Source organism: Triticum aestivum, chromosome 5B (genome assembly GCF_018294505.1).
Source record: "Triticum aestivum cultivar Chinese Spring chromosome 5B, IWGSC CS RefSeq v2.1, whole genome shotgun sequence".
Classification (NCBI taxonomy): Eukaryota; Viridiplantae; Streptophyta; class Magnoliopsida; order Poales; family Poaceae; genus Triticum; species Triticum aestivum.
Genome location: NC_057807.1, coordinates 661,101,286 through 661,120,057, shown reverse-complemented (window position 1 = coordinate 661,120,057; position 18,772 = coordinate 661,101,286). Strand labels below are relative to the sequence as shown.

The following is an 18,772-nucleotide window of genomic DNA, read 5'->3' as shown; positions in this document are numbered from 1 at the left end:
GTGATGAATTTGCCTATATGATGAGTGAAGAATATCAAATGTCTATGATGGGAGAGTTGAAATTCTTCTTAGGTCTTCAAATTTGTCAATAACGCAATGGCATATTCATATCTCAGGAGAAATACCTCAAAGATGTACTGAGGAAATTCGGCATGCAAGATTGCAAAGGCGTCAAAATTCCTATGCCCACAAAAGGCAATCAATGCACTGATGAAAATGGTATGGACTTCGATCACAAGGTATACCGCTCCATGATTGGTTCTTTATTGTACTTATGTGCATCTAGGCCAGATATAATGCTTAGTGTTTGCATGTGTGCCCGATTTCAAGCTGCACCGAAGGAATCACACCATAAGGCTGTGAAGCATATTCTTCGATATCTAGCTCACACACCAACACTAGGATTATGGTACCCCAAGGGCTCGGTTTTTGATCTCGTTGGATATTCTGGCTCTGCCTATGCTGGTGATCGTGTGGACCGCAAGTCAACTTCTGGCACTTGTCATTTCCTCGGATGATCTTTGGTCTGTTGGTCCTCGAAGAAACAGAACTGCGTATCACTGTCCACTGCGGAAGCTGAATACATTGCTGCTGGCTCTTGCTGTGCTCAACTGCTTTGGATGAAGCAAACGCTCAAGGACTATGGCGTCAACGTGAAGAATGTGCCTCTCCTCTGCGACAATGAGAGTGCTATCAAGATTGCTCACAACCCAGTTCAGCACTCGAAGACAAAGCACATTCAGATTCGTCATCATTTTCTTTGTGATCATGTGTTGAAGGGCGATATCTCCATCGAGCACGTGAAGACTGAAGAACAGCTAGCTGATATCTTCACTAAGCCCTTGGATGAGAAGAGATTTAGCAAGTTGCGGTGTGAGCTAAATATCTTAGAATCTTCGAATGTTCTTTGAAAAAGACACACATCCTAACACTTATGCAAAATTGATGACATAGATGTGCAACACATGAAGAAACGTTTTTCTTCAATCAATGAAGAATAACACTTTAAGTGTGAAGAAATTAATGAAGAATTTGATTCTCAGAACCCTACGACAATTGTACGCGGTGTCTGAAATCATCATTCTTATACGGTGGGACAAGCCACCACAAAAAGTTGAAAATCTTCAATTTGAGTTTTTCCTCAGTTTTGAAATTCTTCAATTTTTCAAATTCTTCAACTTTACAAAATCTTCACTGTTCCCTTCATTTTTCTTCATTGGCTATATATATATATATATATATATGTGAGTTTATGTCCTCTACAGCATTCACTTATAGTTATTTCTTCAAGTTGATTTTTCTGCTAAGTGAATGTGATCGGACCCTTCCCCCTCTATGCTATACTCAACCAATCTATTCACAAATTCTTCATGTGCATTCTATTTGAAACTCGTTCAAAATCTTCAATGTGTCCTTGTCAGCTGAAGAAATTGCGAACGAAACATTAAAACAAATCTTATCCAAATTTTCGGTTTTGCCGCTCAAACTGTTCCGCATTACACGATGCATTATTCTATTCACCCACGATCGTACACGATCTCCACTACACAGTACGTGGGTGACACATGTCGCGTGAAGGAGAAAGGGCAGGGGCACGTTCGTCCTAAATCTTCGGGTGAACAGTTTTTCACCGTGTCTATAAATACCCCTGTCTCCTTCCTCACTTCATTTACTCCGCTCGATCGCTTCTCTCCCGCTCGAGCTCCTCAAACCCTAGCGCCACCGCTACTCCATCGTCGCCGGTGAGGAAGAGCTTCACTGCCTCGACCTCGTCGCCGTCGTACTCACGCCGACTGCGGAAATCTTCACTCCGCCGCCGCCGTAGCTGTCTTCCTCCACCGAGTTAGGGCAAGGAAGATCTAACCTGACGAACTTCCCGTCTGTTCTTCTCAGTTCGTCGTGTTCTTCATTTTGGGTAATTAAAAGTTACTTTTATTACTCGCCTTGATTCTCAAGCTTTCTTGAAAATCTTCAAAGGTGTTTATTCTTCAAATCTTCACACATACGAACACCACACACTTCATATGATCTTGAACTGTTTCTCTAAGCAACCATTTTCTTCAAGATTCCCTAATTGTGTGGATCTTCGATCTGTACAACTCTGGAACCTAAGACAAGAACGCTTAGTGAAATTCCTCAAGGTTCATCTGGTCAAATTCCTCAAAACTTGTTCTTTTCAAAAACCTTCTCAGAACGCATATGACCTCTCCAAATTCCTCGCACATGTACTCTGTTCACAGGTACTCATGTCTGCTGCTGAATCACTAGGTTCTCATCAACTTAACTCATTTACAGCGTTCCTCGAAGAAAAACTGCATACTTCTTCAGAGAACTCATTTGTTCAAATTCCTCAACTGAAGAATATGGCAGACGGTAAGAAGCCGCACAAAGGAGGAAAGAAACCTGAGGTTATGACTGCGTTTGAAATCCCTGAAGAAATCTATGCTGACTATTGCACACCTGATGAAGCAAAATATGGCAAACAAAACAAAAATCAGCGCAAGGTGCGCATTCAGAAGATTGAACGGAGATGGGCAAGGGAATGGAGGGAATACAGATATGTGACTCCAAAGTACATGAAGAAATTCGCCCTCAATCCTCCGTGCCCAAGAGCTCCATTGGCACCTAGCCAAGTAGCTGATCCCACAAGCATCAAACGTGGTGAGGACTTTCCTGAAGAATGTGCTAAGCGCCAAGCCAAATTGGCAAGACAAGCCAAGGAGGCAGTGAAGAAATTCAATGAGGATTCTGCCACTACTACTGCTACTGAGGCCTCGGTCAAACCGAGGAAATCCATGCCAAAGAAGCCTGCTCGTAAGCCAAGTGCTTCACCAACAGCGCCCTCAAGGCCAAGTTCCACAGCAGCGTCCTCACGGAAAATTCCTCACACTGCTACTGCTCCTTCAAAGTCCTCGGCTCCTATGCATCTGACTACATGTCAAAGGACTGCTGGTTTCTCGATTGCCTCTGGTGTTTCAGCAAGTTCCTCGGCTGCACCAAAGTCATCATCTGGCCCGACTCTGCTGAAGACCAAAGCAACAGCTGGACGAGGTCCTCGGCCAAGTCCAAAGAAGAAACAGGTCGCATTCCATGTGCCATCTGATGATGAAGCTTCTGATGATGAACTCACAGAAATCATCAGAGACAGACAGGTGAAGGCCGCTAGAGCCAAAGGCACATCTGTGCCACTGCTGTTGGATCCGAGGAAAATCCTCGATTATATTGATCTCTGGCACAAGGATCCAAACACCCCCATGCCTAATTTTCATCTGACCTCTGGTCAAAATCACATGTTGACCCATTTCATCATTGAAGAGAAATGGAAGTTTGAAAATGCAAGAGAGATTAAGAAATCTCAATACAGAAAGGAGAAGCTCCTGAAGAAAAACGTTGTCAGAATGACACCTGAGGAACTTCTCCAGGCTCAGTCTGAAATTCAAGCCCTCAGCAAGGACTTTGATGCCTACTATGCTGATTGGCAAGGAGCCAAAGTCAGATTCGTCAATCTGACAAAGAAATTCACCAATGTTGCAGCCCCAACGCAACATGAAATTCCTCAGGCTGAAGTCTCAGCTCAGCCGACTGAAGAACATGCCAGCACCGCTGATGAAGTTCAGGCTGCTAATGAAAATGCTAGTTCCAGGGCTGATGATCCTATTCTAGCCGCTGAAGAAATTGCCAGGGCATCCACTAGTGGTGCGCCTGAAGAAACTGAAGAAGTCAGGGCAACTGCATCAGTTGCGCCTGAAGAAAATCAACCAGATTCCTCAGCTCCATCTGCACCTACACCAACTCCAATTCTTCCATGTGCATTTGATGTGAAGAAGACCAAGGCTGCAGAGCGAGCTGCAGTGAAGAAAAGGAAGGCATCAGCTGTGTCAAATTCTTCGGCTGTGAAGAAAATGAAGCCCATGACCAGCTCACTCGAAAATCCAATTGATGATGTTCCGATTTCCTCCATGTCGTCAAAGGACCTTGTTCCTTTTGGAGAAGACTATGAGATCCCCATCGGATCTGATGAAGAACATCATTATGCTGCTTCGTCAGAGTAGATTGATGAAGAAATTGAAGTGGACGCAATCCCTTCAACGCCAGTCATTTCCTCACCGACGCCTCAGTTCACAGCTGAAGAGGCTGGTGTTGAGGAAATTGAAGATGAAGATGTGGATATAGGATGCACCACACCTGTGATGAATGATGATTTTTGGGAAAGTCAGCATCCCAATACTCCTCTCTTCACCCCGCTCCAACAGATTCCTCAGTCCCCCGCACCAACCATTCAATTGGGCTCTGAAGAAACTCAACCCACTCTCTCTGTGCATGAAGAAATTCCAGCCACTAGTGCTGATGAACCTGCTGCTGCTGATCCTCAGACTGCACCTTTTGAGGAACAAGAAATTCCTCAGCCTGAAGAACCTGAGCTCGCGATTCCTGAGGTGGTGATGCAACTCACTGACATCCCTCTGCCAAAGCAAAAGAATCCGTTCTCAAGCAAACAGAAGTTCAAGGCTGAAGATTTCTTTGCCGAGCACGTATTCTTCACTGATTATAATCCATATGATTCTGCTCGCATAAGGAAGAGGCGTTTCTGGACTGCTAGCCAAGCCAATTTCTATTCCTCGGTGCTCTTCAACAAAGACAAAGTCTTCGATCATGCACATATTCCTCATGTGGACATGGAGTCTCTGCCCGGCTTTGAGCCAGTCCTCAGTGTTCTTCACGATGCAGGACTTCTAAATTTCTGCATTGATATCTATGACTGGAATGAAGAACTCATTCTTCAGTTCTATGCAACTCTGCACATCACCGGAGACGCTGAAGACGTGAACTCCTGGGTATTAGACTGGATGTCTGAAAATACTCACTACAAGGCACCAGCAACAGAATTGCTTCGTGCTCTACCACTCAGTCCTCCACTTGATGATGCTCGTTGTATCTACAACGAACCAGAACTTTCAAATCACTATATGCAAGTGCTGATGAAGCCATTGAAGCCAAGGCAGGCCCCACGAACCAAATTCCTCGTCAAGGAATTACTCTATGTGCCTCGGACTGTCTATCGAATTCTGATGAAGACAATGAGTCCCATCAAAGGCCACGACTCAAATGATGAAGAAGTCGTTGGCATCATAAAGAATATGCTTTTTTCAACATCATTCATGGCGTTCCCGTAAACTTCCATGATTTCTTCATGAGGACTCTGGCCAATATTGCTATGTCACCATTCGAACTGAAGCCCTATGCTCCTTGGATTATGAGATTCATCAGGGCAAGATCTTCACTGAATTACAAAGCTGACACTCTGAACCACGGTAGCTACTTGCCTCCCATTGAAGTCCTCAAACGGACTGTTTCATCAGCTGATGATAAAGGCAAGGCCGCTGCTGTGATCGATGAAGGCATTCGTCCATTGGATGGTCAATTTCGCAAGGCTGCATCTTACTCTACCAATGACGATTCTGCCACACATGACTCTGCCGCCAATACCTCAGCCAAGCAAAATCCTCAAGCCACAGCACCCAGGGTGATGACTGACCGTGAGTTACTCCTCAGTCTGCATCAGAAGGTTGATCGCAATCATAAATGGGTAAAGCGTCAGTTTGGTTCAATTCTTCACAACATGACCTCAACACACAATGCAGTGAAGAAGAACCACTACTACCTCCATGAAACCTTCAACCGTACCTAGGTTGTTCTCTCTCATGTCTACAGCGTTGCTGATCTGAAGAATATGGGTCTCAAGGAAGAATTTGACTGGTCTGCACCTCCACCGAAGAAATTCAAGAAGGTCAAAGTTCCTTCCTTGGTGGCCAGCTCTTATTCTTCATCACGTGACACTGATGAGTTTGAAGATTTGGACGACACTGCGGCAGGCCCTGCTACAACAAACAACCCCGACAACGCTGGCGCTCCTCCATCGACTTGATATTCTTCAGGGGCGTTAGTCCTCAGTTTCAATCCTTTTGGTCATTTGATGACAAAGGGGGAGAAATCTGAGTTAGTCTTCAAGCAGGTCTATATTAAGGGCATTTTTTAAGTTACAACTCTCGTTCTTCTGAAACTTTTATTTGGATCGAGTTGTAATCTTAAACCCGATGGTGCGCTGATACTTTTGTTGCATTATGCTCTGCATGCTTATTCCTCGTTAATGACTTTGCACGCATGCTGAATCTCATCAGGCACCATATTTCATCATGCATTTCAAATTCTTCATATTATATATCAAATGCGTGTATGAATTACAAGATATAGGAGGAGATTTCCATGATTCAACTCTTCAAATGTGCATTGCCTCAAAAGCAAATTCCTCACTATGCACATCTTCAGGGGGAGTTCTTCTATATCTTGCAATCAAATTCCTCAATATCAGTGTATACACTTCATATGTTTAAACCCGTTGAAAACTTAACCTATGTTGTCATCAATCACCAAAAAGGGGGAGATTGTAAGTGCAACTAGTGCCCCTTAGTGATTTTGGTGTATTGAAGACTTATAGGTTAAGGGACTAATGCGTTTTTGAGTGTACATAGGTCTATAAGTCTATGAGGAGTTTGATATTTACAGAGAAAGTCGACCCCTAAAATGACGTTCTTCAACTGAAGACTTTGATATTCTGAAGACTTTCTGAAGACTTTGAAAGTGAAGAAATTGGTGTGACCTTGAAGACTTGGTATTCATTTGTGGAACATGAAGCGTGAAGACTTTTGTTTTCGTAGTTCCATTTTCTCTTTCTTGAGTCATAGGAAACACCGTACTGTTAAAGGGGGTCGAGGAAATACTAAGGAAAAATTTCCGTGTGATGCTCAACTCAAATCCTACACCTACCAATCCCTTCGAGTGAAGCCTTTGGAAATCTCATACAGTTCAATCACTTTCTTCAGTGACAGAGATGAAGTTCTTCTGGTCGCTGTTGAATTTGTTCTGACTGGGGAGTTAGGAATTCGCCAGTGCGAATTACCTACACAGCGAGGAACATGATAGCCCTGAGGAATTTGAGAGTCAAATTTCCGACCGTTGTTGTGCTGCGCGCCAGCTGTCCCAAAATATCTTATCCACCTAACGGTCATATCATTGAGGGGCATTTATGTCTTATCATGTCAGGCTGCTCCCTAGGCTATAAATAGCCGCCCCCTACAACCACTAGCTGGTTGGCTGCTCCGAGAGAACTTGACACTTGTCATTTGAGAGCAACCCATCCTCCGAGGACTTTGAGCGAAAATCATCAAGTGAGGAAAATCCCAAACCCAAACACCTACAAACCCCAAAGTGATTGAGCATCACTGAAGAAATTGATCCCGCGTGGATCCGACGCTTGTTACCTTTGAAGACTGTGCTTCTTCCAGACGGTTAGGCATCAAGGTCTAGAGCATCCAAGAGGAATTGTGGATCGCCGAGTGACCAAGTCTGTGAAGGTTTGGAAGTCGCCTGAAGACTTACCATGAGTGATTGGACGAGGTCTGCATGACCTTAGTTCAAGGAGAATACGGTGAGGACCGGGTGTCCTGAGCTGCGTGCTCAGAGACTGGGTGTCCGGGACTGCGTGTCCTCGAGTTTAAATACTCAGCCGCTCCAACCAGACGTACAACTGAGACAGCAGTTGGAACTGGTCTACCAAATCATTGTCTTCACCAACCTAACTGGTTCTATTTCCTCAACCCTTTCATTTCCTCATTACTGTGTTGAGTGTTTGTTCATATCTGTGTTTGAAGACTTTGACTGAAGACTTTCTCAATTTCCTCAGTTCAATTTCTTCAGTCTATTTGTCTTCATCTTGTGTTATCCTGTGATTACGCTTTCTGTACTCTGTGCTAGTCTTCATTTCATCTTGATGACCATGCGTGTATTCTGTTATGCTTACTTCTGAGTACTTATTCCGCTGCTAATAGTTCTTCGCTAAGGAATTTCCTCACCGGCAAATTCCTCAGTGAAGAATTCATAAAAATCGCCTATTCACCCCCCCCCCCTCTAGTCGTCATAACGCACTTTCACGACGAGAGCTCCAGAGCGGCCAGTAGCCGGCCGGCAACCACCCCTGCTACGTCGAGGTGATCATCGCGGCCGCTTCGCCACCGCGACCGCAAGGTGTTTGACCTTTTGCCAAGAAAGGTATGGACAGTGGAGACGAGTTTTTCTTCCATCACTTCCTTTGTTCATCGGACGATTCGTCGTCGGATGATGATGAACTTGTGGTGGCTGCACTGGTCGTGAACGACCATATTCAACGGCAGCTTCCTCGGTACAGGGGGTCACTCCCTGGCAAGGCTCCCAACCTGAACCGCAACAGGGAGAGAGGCCACGCCCTGCTCTATGCCGATTACTTTGCCAACACCCCGCTCTTCAAGCCGGATAAATTTCGTCACCGTTTTCGTATGGCAAGGCATGTGTTCAATCGTATCCGAGAGGGAGTGGTTGCTCATGACCCATACTTCGAGTGCAAGACGGATGCCCTTGGCAAGCTTGGATTCTCCTCTTACCAGAAATGCACCGCGGCCATCCGCATGCTTGCATATGGTATTCCAGGCGATCTGGTGGACGAGTATGTGCGTATGAGTGAGACAACATGTCTGATGTCAATGTACAAGTTTTGCCAGGCTGTGATCGAGGTGTTTGGCCCAGAGTACTTGAGGCAGCCAACTGCCGCTGATATAGAGAGATTGTTGGCAACCAATGCAGCTAGAGGCTTTCCAGGCATGCTTGGCAGCATTGATCGTATGCATTGGGAGTGGAAGAACTGTCCATTTGCTTGGCAGGGCCAGTACAAGGGGCATGTTAACGGGTGCACTTCATATTAGAAGCGGTGGCATCGCAAGATCTTTGGATATGACATTCTTTCTTCGGTATGGCAGGTTCTCACAATGATATCAACGTGCTGCAACGTTCTCCAGTCTTCGCGAGGCTTGCAGAAGGAAACTCCCCACCTGTCAACTTTGAGATCAACGGCCACCAGTACAACAAAGGATACTATCTAGCAGATGGTAGATATCCTCAGTTGTCAACTTTTGTGAAGACAATCTCGAAACCCCAAGGTGAGAAGAGAAAAAGATTTGCCCAAATGCAAGAGAGTGTTAGAAAGGATGTGGAACGTGCTTTCGGTGTGCTTCAATCCCGGTGGGGTATCGTTCGAAACCCTGCACTGTCATGGGATGAAAGGAAGCTTTGGGAGGTGATGACTGCTTGTGTGATCATGCACAACATGATCGTTGAGGATGAGCGTGATGAGAGTATCTTTGACCAAGGATTTAATTATCAAGGTGAAAATATTAAGCCCCTGCACCAAGACCCGGCCACATTTGAACAGTTTGTCCAATTCCACCATGATATGCATGATTGACACACTCATTTGAATCTTCAAAATGACTTGGTTGAGCACGTCTGGGATCACATTGGCAACCAATAGATGTATTGGTCCAATTTATGTTCAGTCAAGATAATTTCGATTTGGTTGTAAAACTATTTTATTTAAGACAATTTCAATTGGGTTGTAAAACTATTTTAATTTTCGGACAAACATTTGGGTTGGAAGTAGTTTGATGCAAATTTAGGCATTTTTGACCCTCACGGACAGGATGCGGCAAATGGATGCGGCCGCGCGCTGGACGCACGGCCACCGCATCCCAGAACAGGCCCGGACACGACCCCAAATTCCTACCCAAACGGACCGAAACCGGATAAAACGAACGTCCGTTTGGGATCGCGCGGTGGAGTTGGCCTCATATCATACTGAGGGCCGAAGATGAGATCATGGGAGCGACGCCGCAGGAAGGATGTGAGCGAGGAGATTCGTTCCTGGCGCTCTGCTTTGCCACCCCTCTACTCTCTACTCTACATGATCAGATGATGATGCGTCGGTTTGAGATGATCACTCAACTCAACTGGCAAGTTTTGGATGTCTAGAGATTTCCTCATATACACGTTCAGTTTTACAGCAGATATATTTAAGTATCACCTTATAGTAACTACCATTTCAACAGTAATTCAAACAAGTTATAGTTGCAGTGGTTAATCCTAACAACTATACTTTTTGTATTGTAATTCAAACAAAGGATCTATATACAGACACCGATGCTCAACAAGACGTCTACTTCCATCTGCAAAAGTTTGATAGGAATTTCGTAGAGCAGTACTGCCTCATATAGGCAGCCTAACTAGCAGCAACAATGTCTAACAAAATTCACAAGTCTCAGCTAGCATCCAACATAGGAGTATTCATTAGCAGCAGCAGCAGCAGAGTATCTAGGCTCTGAATGAATCAACACTAGAGAGCACTGAATACATTCAGTAGAAGCCAATCTTTTTCTCGGCAAATGTACTGTATTTCATAGCAGCAGCAGATGTATAGCAGTATAGCACTAACTATTTTTTTTAGAAAAGATAGCACTAACTAAATGGCATCCAACCCACATCATTCCTAATCAACTGAGCCGCTGGTGATCTTCTTCCCTGGCCCTTTCCTGTCCCCAAACCATCTTCTTCTCAAGCTATCCCCCACGGCGTTTCTCCACTGCCGGATCTGGCAGGCTGCAGAGGGCGCCAAGATTCACTTGTTGCTCTCACTCTTTCATTTTTAGGGAAAACTAGTCGTGCTTTGGCTCCGGATGGCGCCATCCTCGTCTCCAACAGCTTCTGCAATTGGCGGTTCTCTTTCGGTTATCCACGATGGCTTCACTTCACATCGTCCATGTGTAGACGTTGTCGAGGTTTTGACCATGTGTATATTTGCACGTCCCTTTAGACGACCCGTTTTTGGCTCTGGCCGTGGCCGTGGAAAACGACTATACACGTCCGTTTCCACAAGCTAAAATAGATACTCCCTCCTTCCATCTATATAGGGCCTAACTTTTGAACCTCTCGTATCAAGGCATGTGCGCAAAATGAGGAGCAGATTTTGGAAGTAGTATTTGCCCAACCGAATCGCAGGCAAACTAAATTTTGGGTCCCGTGTAAATCTTGCAGGCGGCCTCTTTTAAATGCCTAGCCGCTGGCCTCCCTCACTTAATCCCCCGCATGCAAATTTATCTCTTCCGTTCTCTACATGCATGCCCAATCATAACTCCTCAAATGATGCATGCATTGGCTGAAAGATAGAGCTAGCTGCTCCATTTTCACGAGGAATGGACCACACACGACTTGCAAGAGAGAATTAAAAGGGAGACACATCGGTTAGCTCATTTGGCCTTGTATAGATGGAAAAATGAAATTTGAGGTTAGGCCTTATATAGATGGATGAAGGGAGTACTCAAACTACCACGTGACACATGTGGTAAGCAATCCAAACAATTCTAAAAAAAAATGATACTCAAACTGGAAAATAGTAAATGCGTGGCAGTGGCAACTCTGAATTCACATCAACACAAGGCGACAAGTCAAGAGCGCAATTTCTCGCCAAGAAGATGGCCGGCCTGCAAGTAGATGATTTTTAAAGATTTCAATATGAACTACAGACGGACGTATATTTTAGAGCTCATTTTGCTCCATAGTCCATATATTGTAATCTCTAAAATATTTAGCAACCTCCATAATCCATATTGTAATCTCTAAAATATTTAGCAACGAAACAGGAAATACTGCAAGACTCAGACTCTTTGCGACTCAGTGTACCCAAGCGCTCCCTGGACCTCCGCTCAGACTTCGTACTCAAGACCTTTTGCAACCTACCACTATAGTTTGAGCCTGGAGCCATAGCCCCAACCCAACCTACCACTATAGTTTGAGCCTGGAGCCATAGCCCCGGAATAGCTCTGGGGTGCAGCAGAAAAGGATACAGACTTGTAAGGCATTTCACTGAATGGCAACAACCAAATTTAAGCTAAGAATTCAGAATGAAATCACACGGGTAGGGTAGTCCAAATAATAAGCATTAAGCTGAAATCAACAATGAGCCAAAACATGCATCATTGCATTGTTCACGACACACACAAGTCTCGTGATGCTACAGACCAAAAAGTACAACAAAACTTCCAGCCCAGGTGATATGATTGGCACCCAGGACTGAATAAAATGGTGTATAGTGTATTTCTCACTATATAAAAGCGACTAACTTAGTCGACCTCCTCGATCTTGGGGCCAGCACCGCCGCTCGCAGCCGGCGCGTCCTCGTCCATGCCTCCGGGCATGCCAGCACCGGCGCCCTGGTACATCTTGGCGATGATGGGGTTGCAGAGGCCCTCCAGCTCCTTCATCTTGTCCTCAAACTCGTCAACCTCACCGAGCTGGTTGGCGTCAAGCCACTGGATCGCGGCGTCAACGGCGTCCTCGATCTTCTTCTTGTCATCAGCAGGCAGCTTGGAGGCGATCTTCTCGTCCTGGATGGTGTTCCTCATGTTGTAGGCGTAGTTCTCCAGGGAGTTCTTGGCGTCAACCTTCTTCTTGTGCTCCTCGTCCTCAGACTTGTACTTCTCTGCGTCCTGGACCATCTTCTCAATGTCGTCCTTGCTCAGCCTGCCCTTGTCGTTGGTGATGGTGATCTTGTTCTTCTGGCCAGTGGTCTTGTCCTCAGCAGAGACATTCAGGATACCGTTGGCATCAATGTCGAAGCAGACAGTGATCTGGGGAACACCCCTGGGCGCAGGCGGGATGCCAGAGAGCTCAAACTTGCCGAGCAGGTTGTTGTCCCTGGTCCTTGTCCTCTCACCCTCAAACACCTGGATGAGCACACCAGGCTGGTTGTCGGAGTAGGTGGAGAAGACCTGCTCCTTCTTGGTGGGGATGGTGGTGTTCCTGGTGATGAGCACAGTCATGACTCCTCCAGCAGTCTCAAGACCAAGAGACAGTGGGGTGACATCCAGGAGGAGAAGGTCCTGCACCTTCTCGTTCCCCTCACCGCTGAGGATTGCAGCCTGGACGGCAGCACCGTAGGCAACAGCTTCATCAGGGTTGATGCTCTTGCAGAGCTCCTTCCCGTTGAAGAAGTCCTGCAGCAGCTGCTGAACTCTGGGGATTCTGGTGGAACCACCAACAAGCACAACATCATGGATAGTGCTCTTGTCCATCTTGGCATCCCTCAGGCACTTCTCCACTGGCTCCATGCACTTCCTGAAGAGGTCCATGTTGAGCTCCTCAAACCTGGCCCTGGTGATGGTGGAATAGAAATCAACTCCCTCGAAGAGTGAATCGATCTCAATGGTGGTTTGGGCAGTGGAAGAAAGGGTCCTCTTCGCCCTCTCACAAGAAGTCCTGAGCCTTCTCAAAGACCTGGGGTTTCCACTGATATCCTTCTTGTGCTTCCTCTTGAACTCTTGGACAAAGTGGTTCACCATACGGTTGTCAAAGTCCTCCCCACCAAGGTGAGTGTCACCAGCCGTGGCCTTCACCTCAAAAATACCCTCCTCAATGGTAAGGAGAGAGACATCAAAAGTGCCACCACCAAGGTCAAAGATAAGCACATTCTTCTCACCGACACTGGTAGCCTTCTTGTCAAGACCATAAGCAATTGCAGCTGCTGTTGGCTCGTTGATGATACGCATCACATTAAGACCAGCAATAACACCGGCATCCTTGGTTGCCTGCCTCTGGGAATCATTGAAGTAAGCAGGCACGGTGACAACAGCATTCTTAATAGTTACTCCTAGGTAAGCCTCAGCGATCTCACGCATCTTGATGAGGACCATGGAAGAAATTTCTTCAGCTGAGAACTGCTTGTCCTCACCCTTGTACTGCACTACAATCATAGGCTTGTCTGCGGGGCCAGGAATAACCTTGTACGGCCACATCTTAATATCACTCTGGACAGGGGCATCAGCAAACCTTCTGCCAATAAGACGCTTCGCATCTGCATTGTTTCATAAACAAACTGACTGTTAGAAGAACTGGCTTTAAGTTCCAACAGTAACACAAACAAAGACAATGACTCAAGAATTTGAATGAATTTATCAGCAATGGTTCACTTAAAAAGACTGTTGACCAATTTATTAATTTGATGGTACTAGAGGATGTATTTTATTTTGAAGTTCTTATGAAGAACATGTTAGACGAACAGTGAGCTTTGATGGAGTAGTATCCACTTAAATTTATAAATTTCAAACCAAACAATCTATCCCTTACTCGTACATATTCCTGTGTCTTTATTATAGCTTGAATAAGTCACAAACTATTGCACAAGGAACTGAAAGCATGCACAAGGTCCATATGCAATACAGTGACCACATTTGTCTCACACATTCTTGCAGCCCATATGTACATATATAATTCAAAGTTCTTCCAAAAATATTTGGATACACTCCAATTTTGATGAATAACCACAACCTCAAACCATATAGTGTACCCCTTAAACTGTTCTGCAGAGCAACTTTGGGATAAAAAATGGGGTTCAAAATTAAATGGTTCTATGCAACTTTCTAGAGGTTATGTGTACCTTCCTAGAACTTTATATTTCTGTGGAGGTTTTTATTTGGCCTTGAATAAATCGCAATACTGGAAAAGTATGTGAAAGCATGCACATGGTTCATATGCACTTAAGTCAAAAGATCCAGATAACCACTTGAACCTTTGGTGAAAAATCCGCATGACCTCACAAACTAAAAACCATTCCTTAAACCTTATATTGTGGTAGGAGCAGTTTTGGGATAAGGTAAGTGGTTTTCAAGTTAATGGTGTTATGCGGCTGTTCCCTAAGGTTCAAGAAGCTACGTGAACCTTACTTGTACTTGGTTCACAAGCATGTACAGAGTTACATGCAATCCAGTGACCACATATAACTTGCACATAATTGCATCCAGTTACATATGGTAAGAAAAACATGGGCAATAAAACGCTAGGTATATATATGGCAGCTATAAGCAGTAGTATGGGGTGGAACTTCATTCATAATTTACAGGATTCAGGATCTATACAAGTATTACTAGATGCTTATGTGAAGTTAGATATAATTAAACTGGTAATTGCTAACCTGCCACATGGTTCATATGCACTTAAGTCAAAAGATCCAGATAACCACTTGAACCTTGGTGAAAAATCCGCATGACCTCACAAACCAAAAACCATTCCTTACCCCTTATATTGTGGTAGGAGCAGTTTTGGGATAAGGTAAGTGGTTTTCAAGTTAATGGTGTTATGCGGCTGTTCCCTAAGGTTCAAGAAGCTACGTGAACCTTACTTGTACTTGGTTCACAAGCATGTACAGAGTTACATGCAATCCAGTGACCACATATAACTTGCACATAATTGCATCCAGTTACATATGGTAAAAAAAACATGGGCAATAAAACGCTAGGTACATATATGGCAGCTATAAGCAGTAGTATGGGGTGGAACTTCATTCATAATTTACAGGATTCAGGATCTATACAAGTAATTACTAGATGTTTATGCGAAGTTAGATATAATTAAACTGGTAATTGCTAACCTGCCAAACAGCAGTGTCACTAGGCCTCAAACACATACGCACTCAGAGAACACAAATAGTAATAGTTCTCAAGAAAGAAAGCACAATAAGAACAGGAAAAAAAATCCAGAACAACCACAAATAATAATAAAATGAACATTCATTTATAAGTCACTTACATATTATGCCAAAAAATAGATCAATATAATTTGTAACAGTGGGACATGTATAAGACAAAATAAAGTGCACAGGTACAATAAACATGCTTCCTAACGGCTTACAAAATACTCATAAATGTCAGCACTTGTTCACACAGAACACAAAACAATTCTTCTATAGAATGGATGCAGAATAATGAAGGCAAAGAAGGATTAATCCAGAAGCACCATAAATGATGACCAATTTAACATCTATAACATTGAGTTACACACACGTGTGCCAAAAAGTATCTCAATTTATTTGGTTATTAGTGTAGCTGCCAAAAAAAGTGCACACAACATGCTAACTAAATTCTTAAAGGCACCAAACAGGGCAAATGTTCCGGACGACCAAGAAAGAAACAATATTTAAATGTTGAACAAAAACACGAGTTTAACTTGGATTTTTAGAAATAAGATATAACTTTAGAAATAAGATATAGCTTTAGAAAACAATATTCAAATAATCAGACAATACGCTGAGAGAGCCTATCAAAAAAAATTAGAAAACAATTGGGCACAAAATGGCATCCTCATTGACTCAAACAGAGAACAATTAAAGTGTGATTTCTCTAATAATTTATGTATGGCCCATAAAATAAATTCATACTATTAAGCCAAACTAATAATCCTACAGCTACCTATGGATCTAAATGAGGACCATGAAAAACATACGTAATAAAAGGAGCAACTAGATACAAGATCCAAAAGCCGATCCAAGAAAGCTAGCAGACATGATCCTCGAATTTTTGAAAAAAAGTATGCAAAAGAATAACAGCAGTTGGCAATAAGATGATGACAACTACTTAGCTTAAAAAACTGCTAGGAGACGCTTAAGTGTAGTACTGTGGATATTTAGTTCTATGAAAAAAGAACAGAGTAAAAGATATTTTGTCCACAATATGAAGTGAAAAATAGAAGCAAGGATCCTGTAGCTATATATGGATCTAAACGGACCACAGCTGAGGACCATTAAACAATCACAATAAGTGGAGCTGGACACAAGCTTCAAAAGTAGATCCAAGAAAGTTAGCAGACATATACAAATATACAATTATAGAAGACCACGCCATATCACAGATCTACACTTAGCCAAAAGATGCAGCCTATAACCATCCAAAAAAATACTATGAAAGCAGACCATGGATGGCCTCAAACATACTCGGCGGATCTACCGAAGCGACAGGTCAACGACATGTTATTTCGTTCAAACATACTCGATGGATCTAGCGAAGCAAAAACTCTGCTCCAAGCGACGGGTCAACGGCGCACGCATCTAGCAGCGACCACACATACAGAAAACAGATCTGGCGCGAGGGAAAGAGAGGGAGGGTGTGCTCACCGAAGACGGTGTTGATGGGGTTCATGGCGACCTGGTTCTTGGCGGCATCGCCGATGAGGCGCTCCGAGTCGGTGAAGGCGACGTACGAGGGCGTGGTGCGGTTGCCCTGGTCGTTGGCGATGATCTCGACGCGGTCGTGCTGCCACACGCCGACGCACGAGTAGGTGGTGCCGAGGTCGATGCCGATGGCCGGCCCCTCGCCCTTGGTCGGCGCCATGGCTCTAGCTAGATCGAGAGGAAGGAAGCTAAGCTAGCTATGGACTAGGGTTAGGGTTTGTCGAGCCTTTGCGCAGCTGCTGGCGGCGGCTGCTGCGGACTCGGGAGAGGAGGAGGCAGCGAGGAGCGGGGCCGCTATTTATACAGGAGCGGCTGTCTGAACCGGCGGAGGCGTGGCCCATCCACAGCCCAGCAAGCACCGGGTGGGGCCCGGCTGGCAGAGTTCAGCGCGATAAATGCAGTGCTACTTGACTCGAACCCTCGTACGAGATGGTTTCCTAGTTTCTGTCGCTGCGGATGGGTCCCGCGGGTTTGAAGGTTTGTGTGGGGCCGTCTTGCGGTGTCCCGGGGTGGAAATTTGGGAAGCGTCTGGTTGTTTTGCAGATTCTCGCGTGTCGCGGGAGGGCAGGAGGCGTGTCCGTTGGGAACCCGTGTGTGTCGCTAGTGGGAAAGCGTCTTCGGTCGGCGGTGGGTGTCACGATCTAGGCCGGACTTTTCTGCGCGCCCAGCGAACGTTGGATCGTGATCGGAGGGTTTGGAACTTCGGACCAGCCCGAAATATCTGTTTGTGTACGTGGAGGTGATGGTTCAGTATCAGATCTGAGAAAAGTGAACCTCCCACGAAGCAGACTCGAGAAGCTTCCGGGGTTGGGCGCGAACGTCTTCATAGCCGTCTGATTAGCCGCACAAATCCTACAGCAAGCCTCCTCGCCACGTCACTAGTCGCGGTCCGTTCGCTTGGAGTTGTGGTGGAGGCAAACAATTTTGTGGTGGAGTTGTGCCTTGGATCCCAGCGCTCGTGGAAGTTGTTAGGGATGAAACTATGGGGGTCACTGTGCCGATCATTCAAGCCGAAGGAGGTGCTCGTGGGCGTGCCCGTCGTCGCGGGGGTCGACGGCCTGGCTGTGTCGATTGCTCCTCCATCGACCAGATGAAGAGGTAGTCGTGGGATCCACCAGAGGTTGGCGCCACGGCCGTGGGATCTGTGACGGGGTCGTCCACTAGGTGTTGAATCTAGAAGAGGCGAGACCGGAACCGCAAGAGGAGGGGTCCGCCTCGATGACGCCCGCAGCGACCACCACGCATTTGCCACTCCCCGACACAGTGGTGTCGACCGCGGCGACGACCACCAGCACCACGCATCTGCCACTCCCCGACACAGTGGTGACGACCGCGGCGACGACCACCAGCACCACGCATCTGCCACTCCCTGACACCGTGGTGACGACCACGAGCTCACATCCAACTCCTACAGAGATCCAACCGAAGCATGGCTGCAACATCTCTCAAAAGCTCGTTCGGGTCAAACGAGAGTACATCAGAGGAGGACGAGGACTGGGACCCCAACTCAAGATTGACCACCACCGCGACGCACTACATAAGGCCCGGTGTTGTCTCCATTCTCTGCAGGAAGCACCTCCCCAACCTTTTTGCTCCGTTTTTCAGTTTATTTACTTCAAATTACCATGCCCTCATCCAGGAATGCCCGGTATGCTAAAATAGCTTACAAATTTTAATCGCGTTGTTTTGTGTCTTCATTTACATACCAAAAATACCTTACAAACTTTAATCGACTTTTTTTTGCCACCATGCATGTACAGATGGAAATTTGCCATGACCTTTTCTTTTGGTCATTGCAAAAGAAAACTTTTTACCATGGCAAATTTCTAGTTTTAAAGATGATGGCATTCTTTTTTG

At 45.3% G+C, this 18,772-nt stretch overlaps 1 protein-coding gene across 1 annotated transcript; it reads right to left on the bottom strand.

Moving 5' to 3' along the window:
• Nucleotides 1–11,839: 11,839 nt before the first annotated feature.
• On the bottom strand, nucleotides 11,840–17,285 carry LOC123113989 (heat shock 70 kDa protein 1). The gene is made up of 2 exons (XM_044535336.1): nucleotides 16,859–17,285; nucleotides 11,840–13,768 (listed from the first exon to the last, which is right to left on the bottom strand). Exons 1-2 carry the CDS (start codon nucleotides 17,073–17,075, stop codon nucleotides 12,039–12,041), a joined length of 1,947 nt encoding a protein of 648 aa, XP_044391271.1. The 5' UTR covers nucleotides 17,076–17,285; the 3' UTR covers nucleotides 11,840–12,038.
• Between the last annotated feature and the right edge of the window lie 1,487 nt (nucleotides 17,286–18,772).